Below are 17,932 nucleotides of genomic sequence, written 5' to 3' on the forward strand. Positions count from 1 at the left end.
CCCCATAGTACATGGCAGTCTGTTATTGTATTCTAGCAAAGGACAAGCAAGCATTAAGGTGGCAGCTGACAATTACAGTTTTATTAAGATTCATTTTGTTTTTTAAGATATTGTTGGCTTTCTTACTTTTCACAAGCCTTAAAGATAGCTTACCCAAGGAAATAAGATAAGGTATGCATTCACAGGATAGCTTCACTTTAGATAAATGTATTCTCAGAAAAGTTAGAGGCCCTAGTAAGGACAGGTGATTGAATAAGGGAGTGATATTTCATAGGAGGGTTGATTATAAGATGTATAATGTGTGCTGAATGGGTGAGGGGGGCTCTGCAGTTATCACTCTTGAAAAATAAAGTACTTAATTTCATGCCTGTTGTTTCTTTAATCTCAATTCATGACAAACTTGTTAAGGAATAAAATTTCAACACAATTTAGCCTAGCTGTCTCCCATCCCACACTTGACCCTGGTTAGTTTCCAACTTGGGCAAGCCACCATTTGCAAAATCTCTACTGTATTTACCCAGTGTAATTATTTTATAGCCAAACTCATAAAAATTATACTTAAAATCCTACAGATTGATCAGAAGTTAATATAATTATCATCATAATACATTTTAGGAAAACTTCAGTTTAAAATGTGATAAATTTGAACACTGACAGGGCAAGCCACTAGCATATAAACTGACAGCAAACCACACTCCTTATTAGCACTCTAGTTATCTAGTTTGGATAATGAAATGTCTGCAAGAAAACAAGCAAGCTCAGAAAGCAGCAAGGATGCCTCAGATAAATTTGAATTATATTTTCTAGCAATTCATTTCTAGAATCACATTTTTTCAGATATCACAGATACAATAAATAAAGATTGCCTGTATGTAAGCAAAGCTGGACATCAGTTTTAAACTTAATATATCACCTGTGGCTTGTAGGAGTAGGCTACAAAAAATCACTAATAGCCCAAACTCACCCAGTGAAGAACCTCCTAGCAAACAGAGTTGAACTTAAATTCCAACTTCCTAATCCACTTACCTAAAAGCTCTTTATACTGTAACCCAGGGGTCTTCAAACTCTGCCCTTTTATGACTCATGCACTTCAACTCCCAGAATTCCTCAGCCAGCATGCCTGGTTGAGGAATTCTGGGAGTTGAAATTCCATGAGTCATAAAAGGGCCAGGTTTGAAGACCTCTATTGTAACCTAAGCAAGACATTTCACAGAAAGATAGAGAAAGCAAGATTATTGCCAGGTGATTTCAATTCAAATAGTATTCAGAAGTTAGCAACAATCAATTAAGAATTGGCTGTAGCAACATTAGGAGGTAAATGAAATGATTGCTTCTGGAGGTAAGGGTAAGTTCCACAGGCAGGATTAGAAGCAATCTAGAGCCATTTCTTCAATGATTTATAGCCTCAGCCAACAATTGCTGCATTGATGTAACTGTAACAAAATAGCCCTGATGTTGCTTTTCCAAAGACAGTATAAATCAAAAGTCAGGACATCATCCAATAGGAAACAAAGTGAGCAACATAAATACTAATTCTATGAAATTCATTTTAAATAATCAGCATAATAGCATGTTTGTAAACATATAAATGTTCCCATTGGAAAAAATGGCCCTTTTCCTTTTATCATGATGGAACCTATGTTTTGGATAGAATGAATGATGGCTTAAGATGAGCTATTGGGATACAATCTGATTTGCTACATATTCGTCTTGAATTAAACCAATAGCACACCATTTTTAATTCATTTTAAAAGATGTGCTGCTTAGGTCCCTAGATGACAATGTTTAAGAGACGGGACCTAGAATGTACCCATTCTATTTTACCTAGAAGCATGGGCAGATACCCTCAAGACAGGGGATCCATAAGTAGCCTAAGCCCATGACATTTAAGACTTTAAAGGTGACAAACACTATCTGGAAAGAAACTGGAGCCATTGCACCTCATGCAATAGTGGTGAAATGTGGACAAAATGTGAGACATCTAGGACTGCAAATACCATCACATTCTGGACTAGTTGTAATTTCCAGATGATCTTCAAGGGCATTCCCATGTAGAGCCATTGCTGTAATTTAACTGGGAAATGACCAGAGTTTGAGTTACTGTGAGCAAACTATCCCAGTCCAGGAATGACTGCAATTGGTGTATGAGATGGATCTGTCTAAAGGCCCCCATTGCCAGGACTACCACCTTTCCTCAAGCAGAAGTTACAAGTCCCCGAGTAGCCCCAAACTGCGCACCAGCTGTGACTGGTGGAACACTAGCCTGGCAAGAATCAAAATGACACATTCCTGGAATCAGGAGTCCCAAAAATCCAGACCCACTTGCTAGGGCTAAGTTGAAACTGGTTCTTCCTTATCCAATCCCTTGCAGCTTGCAGGTACTAGGCCAATCCCAGGATAGTATCACTTAGCCAGCAAGAAACAGAGATGTATAATTAGGTATCCTCAGCATGTTGATACTACACTTGTGAGATTAGGCTGAAGCTGCGGTAACTAAAGATAAATCAAATGCAAAAGCAGAGAAGACAAAAGCCAGGAATCTTACTGAAAGATCCCTCAGGAAAATAGATAAGAAATAAAGCCATTAAGAAAACAAAGGAAAAATGTCACCTGAACCAGTCAAAGGAAGTTGGGCCTGAGCATGAAAAAAGATACAATCCCAGCTAACCAACAAAGCAAGAACTTTGGGGAATAAAAAGAGATCCTAACCTAGCCTATTCCTAGAGTCATCTTTGGATTCAGACTTGGCAGCCTTGTTTAGAAGGACATTGGTATGTGTGTGAAGGAGACAGTATTATACATTATACCAGTAAAGTTTTGTTGTTAGTTTAACCATGTCTCTGTGTATTTCAAAGAAAACATTGTGCCTCAGTGTTCACCTGAAAGTGATTTCTGTGTGTCCCTAGTTATTTCCTGGCTGTTGAACAGGAATTTGTGCCTTATCTATAGCAGTTGATCTATCTGGAAAACCCACTTAGGAAGCAAGGGAGGCTTGCAAGATCTGCATGTAACACACTGCATGATATCAGATGACCTCTCCTGGTCTCTTGAGAAGGAGGCATATATCAATACTTCCTTCAAAGTGGGCAGCACCAGCTTTTCCCAACATAAAGCATTGATTATCACATGGACCCAACCAGAGGCTTTACTTTTATTATTTTATTTATTCATCCCAGCTTTATTTTATAGGTGCAAGCATACATAATACGACAGGATCCAATCTGGAGCAGTCACCAGGACCAGAGGTTTAGTCTTTTGAGCTTTTGAACTTGTGCTGGAGCCCATCCTCAAGGAATTTCTCTCTCACCAGAGACATTCTTGTGTGACACATGCTGAGAGAAAAGTTCCCTGAGGATGGTCTCCAGCACAAGTCCAAAAGCTCAGTAAACTAAACCTCCGGTCCCAGTGACTGACCCAGATTGGATCCTGCAACATTATCCTGGGACACATACAATTGCCTTCATTTGTGATACTTAGCACTCCTTCCTTGTCCTATTTTCCCCACAACAAATCTGTGAGGTGCATTGGACTGAGTGAGAGTGACTGGCCCAAAATTGCTAGCCACTTTCATGGCTAAGGCCAGACTAGCTCCTGGTTTCTAGCCTGCTGCCTTAACCACTAGACCAAAGCAGAAAGGGGCACAGGTCCAAAATATAGGTGGTAGAGCTTACAGCCCCAAGGATTCTGTCCAATTCTTTTGCATTAACTGGCTCAACTGTTCTAATTACTTTCAAAAAATCTGCCCAGTTAGCAACTAACTCCAAGAACAGTCAAGCAATTTTATCTAACAGATGCTGAGAATATTCTTCACAGTGAGGTTTGCTACGCGGCTGCCATAGATGGTCGGAAGATGATTCTCGTCTTCCCCGTCCAGTTTTGCATCGCTGGGGGAACCCTGAAAAGGGTTAAAAGTCACCCTGTAGAGGCGACCAGCAAGGAAGGGCTATTGCTGGATCACGGGAGAGCGGTAGCTCTCCCGCTGGAGCCGGCGATCCCTACAAACCAGAGGACGAAAGACCGGCTATAGAAATATGGCTCATTACTAGGCTGTAGACAGCTGAAGCCACACTCACCATCTGGCAACTTCAAAACAGCATGGAAAGGGCTGGGTGAGATCTACCTCTCTTAAATCGTAATTGCTTTTTTGTACCTATTCAAGCCACTAAAATACTTTCCCCCCTGTAGAGAGGGAAGGGGGATTTTGCTCCAGAAACAGCGGCGATTGACTAAAACGTTGAAAAAATACTGGGATCCTAATTGGAACTCTACTTCCTAACATTGATGGCATTACAAGATTTGTAATTTTCTAATCTTTATTTTTCTCGAATTTTTATTCGCCATTTTTACTGAAGATATGGGTTTTTCTTTTAAAATAGAAGAAAAAAACTGAAAAGATCAAAGCAATTCTGGGGTGACACCTGGTGGCTAAACCTGAGATTTCAACTTGTTACTGCCTAAGAGAGACTTGTTGACAGTTTAGAAAATAGATAAGATATAATCAACCTTGAAACACCAGCTGCAAGAAGCTCAGCTCTGCTCTTCACTTAGTGGACATTTTGACTATAAGCTTTCAACTTAATATACTACAATGGAAGAAGAACAGGAATGAACTTTTCCTACAGAGGAAGAACAGGAACAAACTCTTTGCATGTTAAAAGCAATTGCCCAAACTTTTCTTACAATTGGTGATGAAATAAGAAAAGGCAGGAAAAAACAAGAAAGCAGCCTGGATATGCAAACTCAGATTATGACTTCAACTAAAGAATCATCTATACCAGTGATGGTGAACCTTTTAGAGACCAAGTGCCCAAACTGCAACTCAAAACTCACTTATGTATTGTTGGGTGCTGGGTGGGCATGGCCCATTGGGTGGGTGTGGCTGCAGTTGTAACACAGACTGGGTGGGACTAAAAAGTTCAATCAATTAGTTCCAACTTTGCGAGATCTTTTTTTTTTCCTGCAAGAAGTTGAAATTGATTGAATAATTGAACTTTTTTTTTTTTTGCACACGGTGGCACAGGCCTAAAGCAAAAAGGTTTTCATAAAACCCAGCTGAAGCCCTAGCACTGGGGCGACGGCGCACGTGCCATAGGTTCACCACCACAGATCTATACAGAATTCTACAGAGAAAGTGGAACAATCAAATGCTATGATAGAAGATTCAACCACTCAACAAATATAGATAATGGAAGATACGGAAAGAAATTGATAATAGAGAAAAAGGAAAGGACTTTTTTTATGAATCAGAAGGAACCTGAAGATCAAAAAGAAAAAGAAATGAAAGAGAAGATAAACACTTTGGGAGATGGAAAAACAAAGAGACGACCTGTTAGATCAGTTAGTCCTCTTTTTAAAAAAGGCAATTGGATGTTTTTTTCAAAATCAAACATCAAAAGAGCCAAGGTTGCCTACCCATGCCACAGACTAAAAAGAAGAAAATCTGGATCATTTCCTACTATTGATATAAAGTGCTATCCAAACATCCTCGAGAAGGCATGCAGCTATATTGCTATGGAATTTGTTCTTCCATTCTCAATCCCATTCCTACCACCACCATGGGAATAAGAAGGAGACAAATCCTACCGGTAGCAGAGTTTAAATATGCTGAGGCTGCCTTTGAATTGGCATAGCGGAGAAAACACTTAACAGCTGCACAAATAAGAATGATTCAAGACGTCTCATTCACGGCTGAAGACCAGATGAAGCCAAACACGGCAGGTGTACCGTGGCTAGGAGCATGTCGAGGAAATCCCTTTGGATTCCGAGATTTTTTTTTTTTTCTACAGTAGAAAAAGAGCCTGTCCTATGTTCACTGGCGAAGACGGGCATCACTTTTGGAGCGCCCTGCACCAAACGGTGCAAGAAAATCTTCGAAACAAAAACCTTTCCGAATCTAGTCTCTCTTTCGGCAAGATTCAAATGTCGGGCAAACGCCCACAGCAACACTAGATGGCGGCTCCTCAATAAACCTTCCCGCGACCCGACCCGCAGTTACATTTGCCGGCTTTCCCCCGCACCTCGAAAGCACTGCAGCTCCGCAGCTTCCAAGCCCTGTTCCTGAAGGAAGACGCACAGCTGCTCCGTGTCCCAGAATCGAAAATTGAGCTTAACAGAATCCGCCGAGCCTGTAGCGGTAACGCTGCGCTTTTGAGGCGTCTGAAAGCCATCGGCCGGGCTGGTGGGCCGGGCCCGTTTATGGGCGCCTTCCCGGTTATCGTTCGACATCGCTCCGCCGCTGTGATGAGGAGAAGCTCGAGCAGCGACTTCCCTTCGCTCGCGCGGGCTCCGGACCCGCCCCCCGCTGCCACCTCACGTTGCCACCAGCGAGTCCAAGGAGGGAGGGAGCCACGTGACTGCTGCTGGCTTCTCGGGAGGGGTGACCATGCAGGGAAATTTTTGCGCGCCTCGGCCCCGCTGCACTTACCCTGCCACGTTAACAGAGCTGGAAACGCGTGGGAATAAGAGCCGGCCTTGATACCACGGCCCACCAAGGGAAAGCGTCACCCACGTCCACCCGTCCTCCCCTTTACTATTTCTGGCTTCTCTGCCCCCTTTCCGAGAAATGAGCAGTCCAAAGCTCATGGCTGTATCCAGGATGATCAGAACAAAGGATATCTTTACCCAGGTTCTGAGGTCTAAATCGGCCTGCTTGTCGATGTTTTCAAATAAAAAGGCAGTAATCCTTTTTTAAAAAATACACATTCAAGTAGTTACAAATTTAATAATAATAACAGTAAAATTGGAAGGGACCTTGGAGGTCATCTAGTCCAACCCCCTGCTCAGGAAGGAAACCCTATACCATTTCGGACAAATAGCTGTCCAGTCTCTTCTTAAAATCTTTCAGCGTTGGAGCATTCACCGCTTCTGGAGGCAGGTTGTTCCATTGATTAATTGTTCTCACTGTCAGGAAGTTTCTCCTTAGTTCTAGGTTGCTTCTCTCCTTGATTAGTTTCCACCTGTTGCTTCTTGTCTTGCCTTCAGGCGCTTTGGAAAATAGCTTGATTCCCTCTTCTTTGTGGCAGCCCCTGAGATATTGGAATACTGCTATCATGTCCCCCCTCGTCCTTTTCTTCGTTAAACTAGGCATACCCAATTCCAGCAACCGTTCCTTATATGTTTTAGCTTCCAGTCCCCTAATCATCTTTGTTGCTCTTCTCTGTACTCTTTTTCTACAGTCTCAACATCTTTTTTACATCGTGGTGACCAAAACTGGATGCAGTATTCCAAGTGTGGCCTTACCAAGGCATTGTAAAGTGATATTAATACTTCATGTGATTTTGATTCTATCCCTCTGTTAATGCAGCCTAGCACTGTGTTGGCCTTTTTGGTAGCTGCAGCACACTGCTGGCTCAATTTTACTATTTACTTTACTACTATTATTATATTTAGGTGATTGTCTACTAGGACTCCAAGGTCCCTCTCACAGTTACTACTATTGAGCAAAGTGCCACCTATGCTGTACTTGTGCATTTGGTTTTTCTTGCCTAAATGTAGAACCTTGCTTTTTTCACCATTGAATTTCATTTTGTTAGTTAGTGCCCAGTGTTCAAGTCTGTCCAGATCCTTCTGTATCTTAAGCCTGTCTTCTGGAGTGTTGGCTATTCCTGCCAGCTTGGTGTCGTCTGCAAATTTGATGAGTTCCCCATCTATCCCTTCATCCAAATCATTGATAAAGATGTTGAAGAGCACTGGGCCCAGAACAGAGCCCTGGGGCACCCCACTACACACTTCCCTTCACGTAGATGCGGTTCCATTGAGGATCACTTGCTGAGTACGGCCGGTCAGCCAGCTACGGATCCATCTGGTGGTGATTCTGTCTACCCCACATTTTTCTATCTTATCAAGTAGTAGGTTGTGATCTACTTTATCAAATGCCTTACTGAAGTCCAAGTAAATTATGTCCACAGCATTCTTCTGATCCACTAACTTTGTCACTGGATCAAAGAATGCAATAAGATTTGTCTGGCATGATCTATTTTTGATAAACCCATGTTGACTTTTAGTAATGACTTTGTTTGCCTCTAGGTGTTTGTTGATGCATTGTTTGATTATCTTTTCCAGGATCTTCCCAGGTATTGAGGTCAGGCTGATAGGTCTTAATTTCCTGGATCCATTTTTCTTCCTTTTTTGAGGATGGGAACTACATCATCTCTTTTCCAGTCCTCTGGTAGTTCCCCTGTGCTCCAGGATCTTTGAAAAAATATAGTTCAGTGGTTCCAAGATCACATCTGCCAGTTCCTTGAGAACCTTGGGGTGTAATCCATCTGGTCCTGCGATTTGAACTCATCTAGGCTGGACAGGTGCTCACTTACCATTTTCTTGCCTATCTTAACTTGTGTTTCTATTCTGTTTTTTATGGCGCTATTTTTGATAGGCTGGTCTGTTTTTTCCCTTTGTGTAAAGACAGATGCAAAAAACGAGTTAAATAGTTCTGCTTTCTCCCTGTTGCTTGTCACCTTCTTGCCACTTTCACCCACTAATGGACCAATCATTTCCTTCACTTTTTTCTTGTTTTTTTACATGTTGAAAGAAGCTTTTTTTGTTATTTTTGACTTTGGTCGCAAGCTTTAGTTCATTTTGAGCCTTGGCTTTCCTCACCTCAACTTTTTCATCTAAAAACAAGATATGCTATGTAATTCCGTCTTGCAATCTCACATCTCCAAATCTCCGGATGTACTTCTCTGCATTTCTTCTCAGCCCTGCCCACCCACCCCTTTTCAGACATGAGTGTGAGCCTTGGAGTCAGTGTTGACTCCTGGTGACCCGGCAGTTTTCTTGGCAAGATGTAAGAAGTGGTTTGCCATTGCCTGCCTCCTAGAGCTGGCTTTGGCAGGACTAGCCATCAGGTTTCTAGCTTGATGGCTTAACTATTACAATTTCAGGGCATTTTACAGTACTTTTTTTTAAAAAAAAACCCTTCCTTCCCTGAGGTAATATCTGGAATATAGACAAAGAGTAAATTGCAAAATATGTGTGCAAATACTGAGTTTTCAAGAATCCTTCCTCAGGAAAAAGTAAAGCAAGAGACAGGAGGAAAAAAAACTCATTTAAGACAGATTGGTATTGTAGTTTTAGATTTTGTTAAATTTTAAAGGGCAAATATTTTGTGAGCAAACTACTCCATGATCAATTGTTGCTTGATCAATTGATACTTGGTTTTATTATTTCTATAGTTGTATGTTTCTTAAAGTGATGGAAAGGCTAAAATCCCCCTCACCTAATATCTTTATATTAGAAATCTAAAACTTAGAAGTATATAGGCCTTGATACTTAGTAACCTGCTAGTCTGAAAAGGTCAAGAATGCTTACAAAAGCTTGCTCAAGTGAAACCTCAGACATATCATTGCACAAGGCAACAATTTGGGAAAAGAGGAACTTGTATAATATACTGTTACTGGAAATTAGGGACAAATATGCCGATTGCTACTAAATAATGCTGATGTTACCAAGCAATATTGGCTGAACTCAGGTAATGTGGACAGTTACCTAAAAGGGCTTGACTTAAGGTGAGCTTATGGAGAAGTTAACTGTAAAAATTGTACTATTGAGGGAGTAGCCTTTGCACCACCCTACTGGAATGATCTCTGTGTCCTTTTTCTGCACAGAATAAAATATTTTGTAATCTCCACCTCAGAGTGTTTTCATTGGGCATTACAAACTGGGCAAACCAGCTTTCTGGGATTAAAAAAGCTATCACCATTGTTGTCATCTTTTATTATTTATGCACGCTGTCTATACAATAGAGTGAAAGTAGAATCTTCTAATTTTCTAATCCAGTAATTGGGAGTGTCCAGAATGGGACACTCCCAATTGGGTCCCAGGACTATCAGCAGAGTAAGGCTTTGAGGCATTTACAGAAGGTTGAAAGGGTGGGGTCAGATCTCACCTAAAGAGTGATATGATGTTCCAGAGGGTGGGTGCTGCAGCAGAAAAGGTTCTTTTCCTGGACCCTACCAGCTGAAATTCCTTGCCCCTTCTGCCAATGCAAGTGGCATGGTTGCGCTGGCAGATAGGGCATGCCGTGTACCCCGTTTGGAAGCTGGTGGAGTAGTGATGCAAATAGGTGTGATGGAATGTAGTTTGGCTTCCCAACTAAGAATCCAGACCACATTTCCGTCACATCAGTGAGGCTGTATCAAGCACATGGGACAAAGATGTGTGAATGTCTGTACATGTGAGAGAAGTCAGTGACTGACCTTGTTTGTGGTAAGTCTATTTTAGAGTTTGTATTTGTGTTCAAAATCATAGGAAACTATAACACTTATTTATAGCAAACATAGCCAGGTGAGGGGGGAGGAATCCAAATAATGTCAAAAAAATTTTAAAAAGTGCAACAACATGCAAGAAAGAAAGGGTCATTATCCACATTCCCGCACTTATTTCCTTCCTAATTGAAATGATAACATGCCTCAGCATTTGTTTGTTGTTTCAAAAGCCATAGGTGGAACACTTTTGGTAACTGGAAGAATTTTTTCAAAGGAAAAAGAGTAATTCATTCCCCTGAAAACATAGCTCACACATTTTCTTGAAACATTTAAGTGGAATGGATCGTTTTAGTGATTCTGTAAGCATAATGTTGATAAATTTCCCGTTTAAATAACAGAATGCTTGATTGTTTGTCCTCCTCAGTCATCTTCAGAACTAGATTATAAACTTATCAAATGCATCTATATTCTGAATAAACTAAGATGTTTGATGGGAAGATACTGACTTAGGTCTCGGCGAGCATTCATTTCTAGAGTTACTCAGATTTATGATAATACAGAGATCAGTGCTACTACACAGGATAGGAAGTATCGTAAATACTTCCCTTGTGTACTAATTTCCTCATTTTTACTAAACGTTCATTGAGCACTGTAATTCAAATATATATTTTCAATATGGTTCAAGATTACAAAACCATCCAAATCAGATCAGAATAAAGTTTTTTTTAATTAAGATGTCTATTTACAAGGATAGATCCAAAGGGTTAAGTTCAAAAAAATAAACCCAATTTTTAATCAGGAACATCAGTCATATATCATAGTCAACCTGTAATTAATACAAAAATTATAATTAATATAAAACCCCAATTAATATAAATTATTAATGTATAACTAAGCCAAATTTCAGCACCAAACTTTTAATGTCAAACCTGAGAATACTGGACAGATAAATAAAGAAAGCAAGGATATAACTAGAGTTCCATGGGTAGTAAGGCAAACCTCTTGGAGGTTGGGGCCTCCATCCAAACATCAGTCATCAACATGGCTACATTTGAAGGGGGAGACCTATTCTGATGTCTGGGGTTGTATATCAGTGGTAGACTGGACTACTCTTATTAGGAGTGGAGTTGTACTACTAAAACAGGACTAAAAATCAGACAACCACTAAATGGCATTCACAAATTAGGGATTTCTGTTATTTCTTTGCTGCCACTTGGTAGTCTCAAGAGTTAGTGGAGGCAGCTGCTACGTCTGCTCACAGACTACTTCTGTCTACTGATCTAATATCTCTAGCTTCCTCTATTGGCATGCATTAAATCCTAGCAGAACTCATTGTTCAGTTTTCTTTTTTTAAAAGCTAAAGGCCTGGAAGGACACTTTTTTCTTTGAAGATCCCAAGATAGTCACCTCCCCTGCTTTGAATGTATTTATATCATTGAGAGAAAAGTAAGACATTAAGATTGATTGACTGGAAAAGAAACATAAAGAATCAACTGCATATAATTGAAACAACTGTACTCTGAGTATAGTTTTATGCCACATTCTGTGATAACAATCCAATATTTCAAAAAGTAAAACATTTTTCCTCCCCAAAGCAAAAATACATCTTTTATAAATATATTTAAGTCTATTGTAAAACATTTTAGCATATTATTTGGCTTTGTGGTTTATTAAATGATAGATCTCAATGTATTATACAATGGAGTACTAATTAACTATAAAAATCCTTTAGAACTGATTAAATTGTTACAAAATTTAAACCTTTCTATATATGAATGAGAAATATAAAATATTTTATGGTTCTTTTAATATATTTGAAGTGAGAATAATCCTTTACAGTTATGATGGAACTTCTTTCTATATTTTCATAAAATATTTCTAATGAATTTCCCTCTTAAGAAAAATATTCAGCATTTTTTTTAAATGTAGCCAAACGGAATACTACTTAAAATCTTATAATATTTCATATTGATCTTATGCATACATTTAATTTGATAAGTCTTATATTTTGTGTAGATACTACACAAAGGAAAATAAGCTTTTCAGGTTGAAAATTTTATTTTAAAAGAATGTTAAAATTTACAGCTGCTTAGCAGGTGGTTGACTCTGTTGAGCTACCAAGTAGTTCATTAGAGAAGGCTGGAGTACCTTAAGATATTGAGCCATAATTTTCCTTGACTTAGCAAAACTTTTGATAATGAATAGAAAAAGTATTTTCCTAGGAAATCATTTTCAGTGTTCGCTAGGTTTTTTTAGGATGAAGGGAGAAAAAGAATTCATAATTTTATAGGGGTTTTTTTTCTGTTTCTCAACAAATGTTGGAAAATCTTTTTTAAACCTACCCAATGGTAAGATAAACACAGCAACATGATGCTTTTTATCCCTTTGATACAGCAGAAATATTTTTCCATTTTAAGAACAGAGGAAGATACTTATTTAGACAAGGCTTCAGCTTTCCGGGGGGGGGGGGGAGGAAACTTGAGATGCCACAGTCAGACACAACTGCGTCTTAATAAGCAACTATAATGTATTATATAGACAGGTTTTCCCTGTGAGAAACCATATTAATTATAAATGGCATGAGTAACACGCTTTTTACAAATGTTATACAGTGCACAGGCATCTATAGTGCAGAAGCAGCCCTCTTAAACACTATACGGTATATAAACAAGGAGTGCATCCATTTATTCAACAGAGGGCTCAGTATCACCTTTAGGAAATTAACTTAGAATAAAGTAAACCAATATAGGCTATAATGAAAGTGTATTTTCAAACAATTGTCCTAGGTAGCAAAACTAAAATCAATTACCTCAAATCCTACTCCACCTTTTCCTGTACAAAGACTGCCATTCTATTAGGAGGTAAGACTTCAGTGCTTTATAGCAGCGTCCCCAACCTTTCTGGCTTTGCGGACCACTGGCAGTGATGGCGGCAGGATGGGGAAAGGGGATGGTTTCACGCAAGCAGTGGGAGAGCATATGAGCATGTGCAGCTCCATTTGCACAAGCAGTGGGCACATGCGCCTGGCGCTTGCGCAAACAGAGCTGCACATGCTTAGACGTTCTCCTGATGCTTGAATGGCCCAGTTCCAAACAGGCTGTCGTTTGGGAATAGGGATTCCTGCTTTACAGAACAGCTTATTCAAAGCATTTATCAAACAGGAGAAATATCTCTATTCTAAACACCGTATTTTACTGCATTAAAATTATCTTATCTTATTTTATATTAAAATAATGCATAGATCCTAATATTCCTTTAAACAATAATATCAAAATATTTTGAAGTGAACCATAAACCCAAATTACTATGCCAGGAAATAATAGGCATATAAATGTTGAGAAAGCCATGTTAAAATCAAGATTTTCTTACAAACTCCTACTTTCACATAATTCCAATAACCTTTGTTACATTAAAATGCATTACTTAATATATATCTGATCAAAACCTTCAAAATAATAACAAATTCATAACTGCTATAAATTTTGTTTCTATAATGGAGCATCCTAAAATTCTAATACATTGATTGATAACCTCTAGCTACAAAACATAAAAACGTTAGGAAGGACAGAGAATTGAGTCACAAGAAAGCTTTGGTGCTCACAGCATCTTTGCTGATTTAATGGTTTGCTCTTTCACTGACAACATCTTGAAGACGTTTAAGCAAAACATCATCATTCTCCTGACAAAGTCTCTTAGCTGGTGATTCTGTGTCACTATCAATTGATATTGCTCTCTTCTTAGGTCTCTGTCCTTCTTGTTTAATCATATTGTTAATTTCCTTCAAACTCTGTCAAATTGAAAACACCACAGTCAAAAATAATACTAAATTTCAGTTAAACGAGCTTAATGTTTTATTAGGTTTTGATTTTTCAAAATACATTTGTACATTGCAGTTAATATTTTTATATAATAGCCTAATTTTTGTCACTGCCAGACATGCTGCAACTTAAACCTCTAAACAGAAACAATCCTTGGCTTGAGAAAGGTATAGTTTTATTAGAAGCTAGTGCATTGCAATCACACACCAAAATTCGTAAGTTCAACTTTTCCCTCTCTTAGCTGCCTTCCATCTCTGCCTCCACCCCTAATCAGTTCAAGCAAGATGTTTTGAGAATGGTCACTCTAAGCATAGCTTAGTATGCAGCTGCTTTCTTCTCCCAGCTGGGTGACCTTGAAACAGCCTTCTGGGGAGATGGGGGGGGGGCAGATACAGCAATTCCTCTCCCCAAGCAGCAGTCACTTTCGCTTTCCCAAGCAACCCCTCCCATCCATCCTCCCCATTGTTCATGTCAATGCATGTTACTGAAGCACAAGCTTAGACTGAGGTAGCAGCTGAGTCACTTTCAAATTTTCAGTTTAATATTTAATCTTTTATCATATTTCTATCTATTCTTTTAAAAAGACCAGAAAGACTACACTGAAATCAACAGTTATGGATTATGTTTTTAACTCTTAATTGTTAGAAACATATATCTTACCTTAGAAGGGCTCCCATTAAATTTATATAACAATGCACTCTTAGGTGTCAGGCAAGAACCATTCTTGTGTGGTGAAACATAAAGAGAATGTTGCTGAGAAATTCGCCGAGGAGATACTGGTAGCTGTTTAATGCTGGGGAAGGGGGAAAGCGGAGGTGCTTCCACCTTGGAAGAAAAAAGATTACACTTAGATACTTTTCTATTATAATTTGAATTAATGTGTGTTAACTCAGAATTGGTACTCTTTTGCATCTGAGAGCTGCTCTTTTAAAATTATTGCTTTTATTCCTTTTGGCATCAAGATGTTACAAGATGTAGGACAATATTTCAGGATTTCTTTCCCCATAGTACTAGCTGTGTGTAATAAAGTTGTCTTTAACAAACTTACTTAGATAACTAGAATCAGTACAAAGGCTTGCACAATGGGGTTTTTTGTTTGCTTCTGAAATACGGTGTTGGTGATATTTGTTTGTATTTTGTATGCATGTGCTCTCTCAGTTAACCTCTCATCTAACTGAAGCTCAAAAAAATGACAATAATTTCTTTACCCAAGTTATTTTATACCCCAACTAGCTGGCAGCTCTTTTTTCTTCACTTAAGATTTCTAGAAGTTGTAGCCATTATTTACAAAAACTAAAGCAAAATCAACATCAGATAGTTCAGCTGAACTCCAGTATTTGTTACTGAGGTTTTAACTCATAATGCACAAGCATAGTATATTTTTCAGCGATTTTAACCTCCCATTAAAATATATACATTTAAAACATAGCATGTGAAAAGAAAATTATCTATGAAATACAGTTATTTTTAACTTATGAATTGCATTTATATCTTGCCTTTCTTTCAAGAGATCAAAGCATGACATATTCTTCCTGTAAATCAGGGGTGTCAAACTGCCAGCCCACGGGCCGGACGCATCACATGGAAGCCACACTCACCTCATTGCCAGCAATGGCAAAACCGGCCCGATACGTTGCACGATGTCACGTGACGTCGTGAGTTTGACATGCCTGCTGTAAATGTAATATTTGTAACAACCCCAGGAAATAGGTTGGTAACAGTGACTGGTCCAAAGTCACTCAGTGGGCTTCATAACTGAAGAAGAATTTCAGTCCTATTTTCCCCACTCATGCTCTCAATTACTATTCCACAATGATTAAAAATATGCTATGTTACAGTAATTAAAATAAAAAGAATTATGGATTCTTAAATATTAGAACAAGATGACTGAATGATTTTTCAAAAATACTTTTAAAATTATTGGAAATTAGCCTCTATAATAAATGAAAGCTATTTGCAATTATTCAAATGATAGTAGATAGAAATGTTATGTTTTGAAGTATATTATAAGATAGGTCTCTCTTGGTTACAAAAAATGTTTAAAGGATTAGAAAGATAATGTAATAATTAAGTTATTGAGCTAGGAATAGGGGGACCTAAACTCTGAACATTGTTTGCCGCTGAAGCTCACTGGGTCAATCACTCGCTTTCAGCCTAACCATGCTAATAGGGTTAAAAGGGAGCACTATATATGCTGCCATCTGCTCCTGAATGAAAAATGGTATAGAAATTTAATTAATTAAATGTGATTAATTTTTAGAAAATTTTAGCTAACCCATCCTTATATATTTTAGCTAACCCATCCTTATATATCTTTCATTTGCTTTGTTCTAAATTCATACACAACTATGAGATTCTGATAAATAATAAGTTTAACAACTTAGAACTCTAAGTAGGGCAAATACTGTAGTACAGTTAATGAATCCTATAAAATTGTCGTATTATTGAAATTCAATTTGTTGAAGAGATATTTCTATGGAAAATAGGATAATTGTTTCCAGCTTAGGAAATAAAACATAAAAGTAATGTGCTTTTCAATTATTACTGTACAACATTAAAAAATAAATCCACATCCACAGCATACCTACTATATTCTGTTTTGGGTGTTCAAAATGAGCTTCCTTTTCTCCATTTTGCAGATACAACACTAGTGTCTAAAACCTCAACAGTAATTTATATGCACTAACTTTAACTTCATATGTGCTAGCTTCAACTGTGTATGCACTAGCTTTGCACTAATTGAATTTTGGCTCATATCAAATGCAACCTGATATTAATTTATAATTTGTATTAAATAAATTGTCACACTATTCAATCATGCAAAAATGAAGGAAATGAAAAGGATAGGGAGAATAAAGTGGCTTTTGCCAGAGCTTGGAAAGGTAAAAGTTGCCCTCTGTGGGAGAATACTCTCTAGCTGAAGATTATTACTTAGATGACCAGCTTTGCTTAATCATATAAGCTGGGAATCTGGTCAACAATTATAACCTTAGTGAACATGTGTATATTGTTAGAAGCAACCCATCTCTCTTAGTATCTAAGATAAGCGTAAAAAAAACAATAATCAAACTGTATGAACACATCTGGAAATTTGAGATTCACATACCATATAATCATGGTTGGAAACATATTTCAATACAAAGTTTATCACTTTTTTTACATAAATAGTGTTGTAAAACTTTATAAGATCCCCTCTCTCTTCTTTTTCCAAATCTCTATAATCGTTCCCACAGACACCTTTGAAAGGAAGAGAGAAGGCAAGGTAAATATAATAAGCTTTTAAATTTAAAAAGTGAAGCAAAAATATGTTGTCTTTACCACAAAGGCTTTCCACCACCTTCCCAAACTGCAGAATTAATGAAAGCAAACAACACAGTTAGATGCTTTATTTGGAATCAAGTCACAATGAGAGGAATGTAAGTTAGTCCTATATACATATACATAGGATTCTAGTCTAAATGGTATTGTAATAAATATGAGTTGAACTAGTCCACATACATGATATAATCAGATCACTATGTGTTGGCTACAGACCAGGTCCTCTACCTATCACTGTCAGAATCACTTATGGTTTTGTTAACAACAAAATAGCACAACACATTCATTTGGATTCTGTATATACACTATGTGAAAAAAAATAGCAAGAAACCATGGCTAAATGTCATGTCATGAATTAATTAAGAGAGTAAACCCTATTGAAGATGGACATGCTTCTGAGTAAGTACATTTATGTTGAGAAAAATATTGAAGAAACCACATGCTTCTTAGAATAGATTTAATTCTATTTCTGTGTCTGTGATCTATAAAATCCAAGTCACTGCCTATATCATGAACTAAAATGCTTTACTTGAGCAGAAAATGGAGGTCACAAGGCAAATATCTTGATCATATTTGTTAAACCTACAGGTT

The 17,932-nt window shown here is 38.1% G+C and overlaps 2 protein-coding genes across 3 annotated transcripts in view; both read right to left on the reverse strand.

Annotated features, from left to right (window-relative positions):
• Positions 1-6,315, reverse strand: part of SAMHD1 (SAM and HD domain containing deoxynucleoside triphosphate triphosphohydrolase 1) — a 31,161-nt gene extending 24,846 nt beyond the window's left edge. Inside the window, exon 1 of the mRNA XM_039319090.1 lies at positions 6,018-6,315. Within this exon, the coding sequence (XP_039175024.1) occupies positions 6,018-6,225 (208 nt within the window). The 5' untranslated portion in view covers positions 6,226-6,315. The remainder of the gene's footprint in view (positions 1-6,017) is intronic.
• Positions 6,316-10,946: 4,631 nt separating this feature from the next.
• RBL1 (RB transcriptional corepressor like 1) overlaps positions 10,947-17,932 on the reverse strand; it is a 35,328-nt gene continuing 28,342 nt past the window's right edge. The window contains exons 20-23 of one of the 2 annotated variants that reach the window (XM_039319135.1): positions 17,130-17,260; positions 14,684-14,848; positions 13,807-13,992; positions 10,947-11,031 (exon numbers count right to left, since the gene is read on the reverse strand). In XM_039319135.1, the coding sequence (XP_039175069.1) occupies positions 13,822-13,992; positions 14,684-14,848; positions 17,130-17,260 (467 nt within the window). In that variant the 3' untranslated portion in view covers positions 10,947-11,031; positions 13,807-13,821. Of the gene's footprint in view, positions 11,032-13,806; positions 13,993-14,683; positions 14,849-17,129; positions 17,261-17,932 lie in introns of those variants that run through there. The other variant, XM_039319136.1, reaches the window with a different exon arrangement.

Source organism: Crotalus tigris, unplaced genomic scaffold (assembly GCF_016545835.1).
Source record: "Crotalus tigris isolate CLP2741 ecotype Arizona unplaced genomic scaffold, ASM1654583v1 scf7180000022411.5474196:2289641, whole genome shotgun sequence".
Lineage (NCBI taxonomy): Eukaryota > Metazoa > Chordata > Lepidosauria > Squamata > Viperidae > Crotalus > Crotalus tigris.